The sequence below is a fragment of the Apis dorsata genome, unplaced genomic scaffold (genome assembly GCF_000469605.1).
Source record: "Apis dorsata unplaced genomic scaffold, Apis dorsata 1.3 scaffold_35, whole genome shotgun sequence".
Lineage (NCBI taxonomy): Eukaryota > Metazoa > Arthropoda > Insecta > Hymenoptera > Apidae > Apis > Apis dorsata.
In genome coordinates, this window is record NW_006263337.1 from 154,323 (window position 1) to 155,683 (window position 1,361).

Here is a 1,361-nt window from a genome sequence, read left to right on the forward strand (position 1 = left end):
TAAAATGCTTAACCGAAATTGCTGGTGTCACAGTAACAACTTATGATGACGTATTTGTAATGTTATTTGTTAATGTAATGCGACAGTTAGAACAGATTTTACCCCTTGATACAAATATACGCGAAGCATATGCAGCAGGTCAAGATCAAGAACAAAATTTCATTCAAAATCTAGCTATATTTTTATGCACATTTTTGAAAGAGCATGGACAATTTATAGAGAAAAAACAATTAAATGAATTGCTACTCAAAGCATTGCATTACCTTGTTTTAATTTCTGAAGTTGAAGAAGTTGAAATATTTAAAATCTGTCTGGAATATTGGAATGCATTAGCAATGGATTTATATAGAGCAAATCCCTTTGTGTCTCCAACACCATTATTTGTGGTTAAAAATATAACACTCCCATCTAGAAGATTATTTTATTGTCCTGTTTTAACAAAAGTACGATATATTATGATCAGTAGAATGGCTAAACCAGAAGAAGTTCTTGTTGTAGAAAATGAGAATGGAGAAGTTGTTAGGGAATTTATGAAAGACACTGATTCTATTAATTTATATAAAAATATGAGAGAAACTCTTGTATATCTTACTCATCTTGACTATATAGATACTGAAAGAATAATGACAGAAAAGTTACAAAACCAAGTTAATGGATCAGAATGGTCCTGGAAAAATCTTAATGCGGTAAATATATCTAAAATATAAAATTTATAATAAAAGTATGTTATATTAATTTCTATTTTTGTATTAGTTGTGCTGGGCAATAGGTAGTATTTCTGGTGCAATGCATGAAGAAGATGAAAAGCGATTTTTAGTAACTGTTATCAAAGATCTCCTTGGTCTTTGTGAACAAAAGAAAGGCAAAGATAATAAAGCTATTATTGCTAGTAATATTATGTATGTAGTTGGGCAATATCCAAGATTTCTCAGAGCACATTGGAAATTTCTGAAGACTGTTGTAAATAAACTCTTTGAATTTATGCATGGTAAAAATATTATATTATTATATAATAATTATATAATATTATACATTAAACATTGTAAATCTAACAATATTATAAAAAATATTTTAAATAATCAAGATAAACTTCTCTACAGAAACTCATGATGGTGTGCAAGATATGGCCTGTGACACATTCATAAAAATAGCACTAAAATGTAGGCGACATTTTGTTACACCTCAAACAGGAGAATTGGTACCATTTATTGAAGAAATTCTTTCTACTATTAGTAGTATTATTTGTGACCTCCAGACACAACAGGTAAAATTATTAAAAATATAATAAATAACATAGTACATTATATATGAAAAAATTTGTAATATATTTATTATATAATTGTGTATAATATATATATATA

At 27.3% G+C, this 1,361-nt stretch overlaps 1 protein-coding gene across 1 annotated transcript in view; it reads left to right on the forward strand.

Moving 5' to 3' along the window:
• The window catches only part of LOC102681181 (exportin-1), a 6,534-nt gene that overhangs the window by 2,484 nt on the left and 2,689 nt on the right, over positions 1-1,361 (forward strand). The window contains 3 exon segments of the mRNA XM_006608391.2: positions 1-686; positions 754-988; positions 1,101-1,325. The exon segment at positions 1-686 is cut by the window's left edge and continues 23 nt beyond it. Of these exon segments, the coding sequence (XP_006608454.1) occupies positions 1-686; positions 754-988; positions 1,101-1,325 (1,146 nt within the window).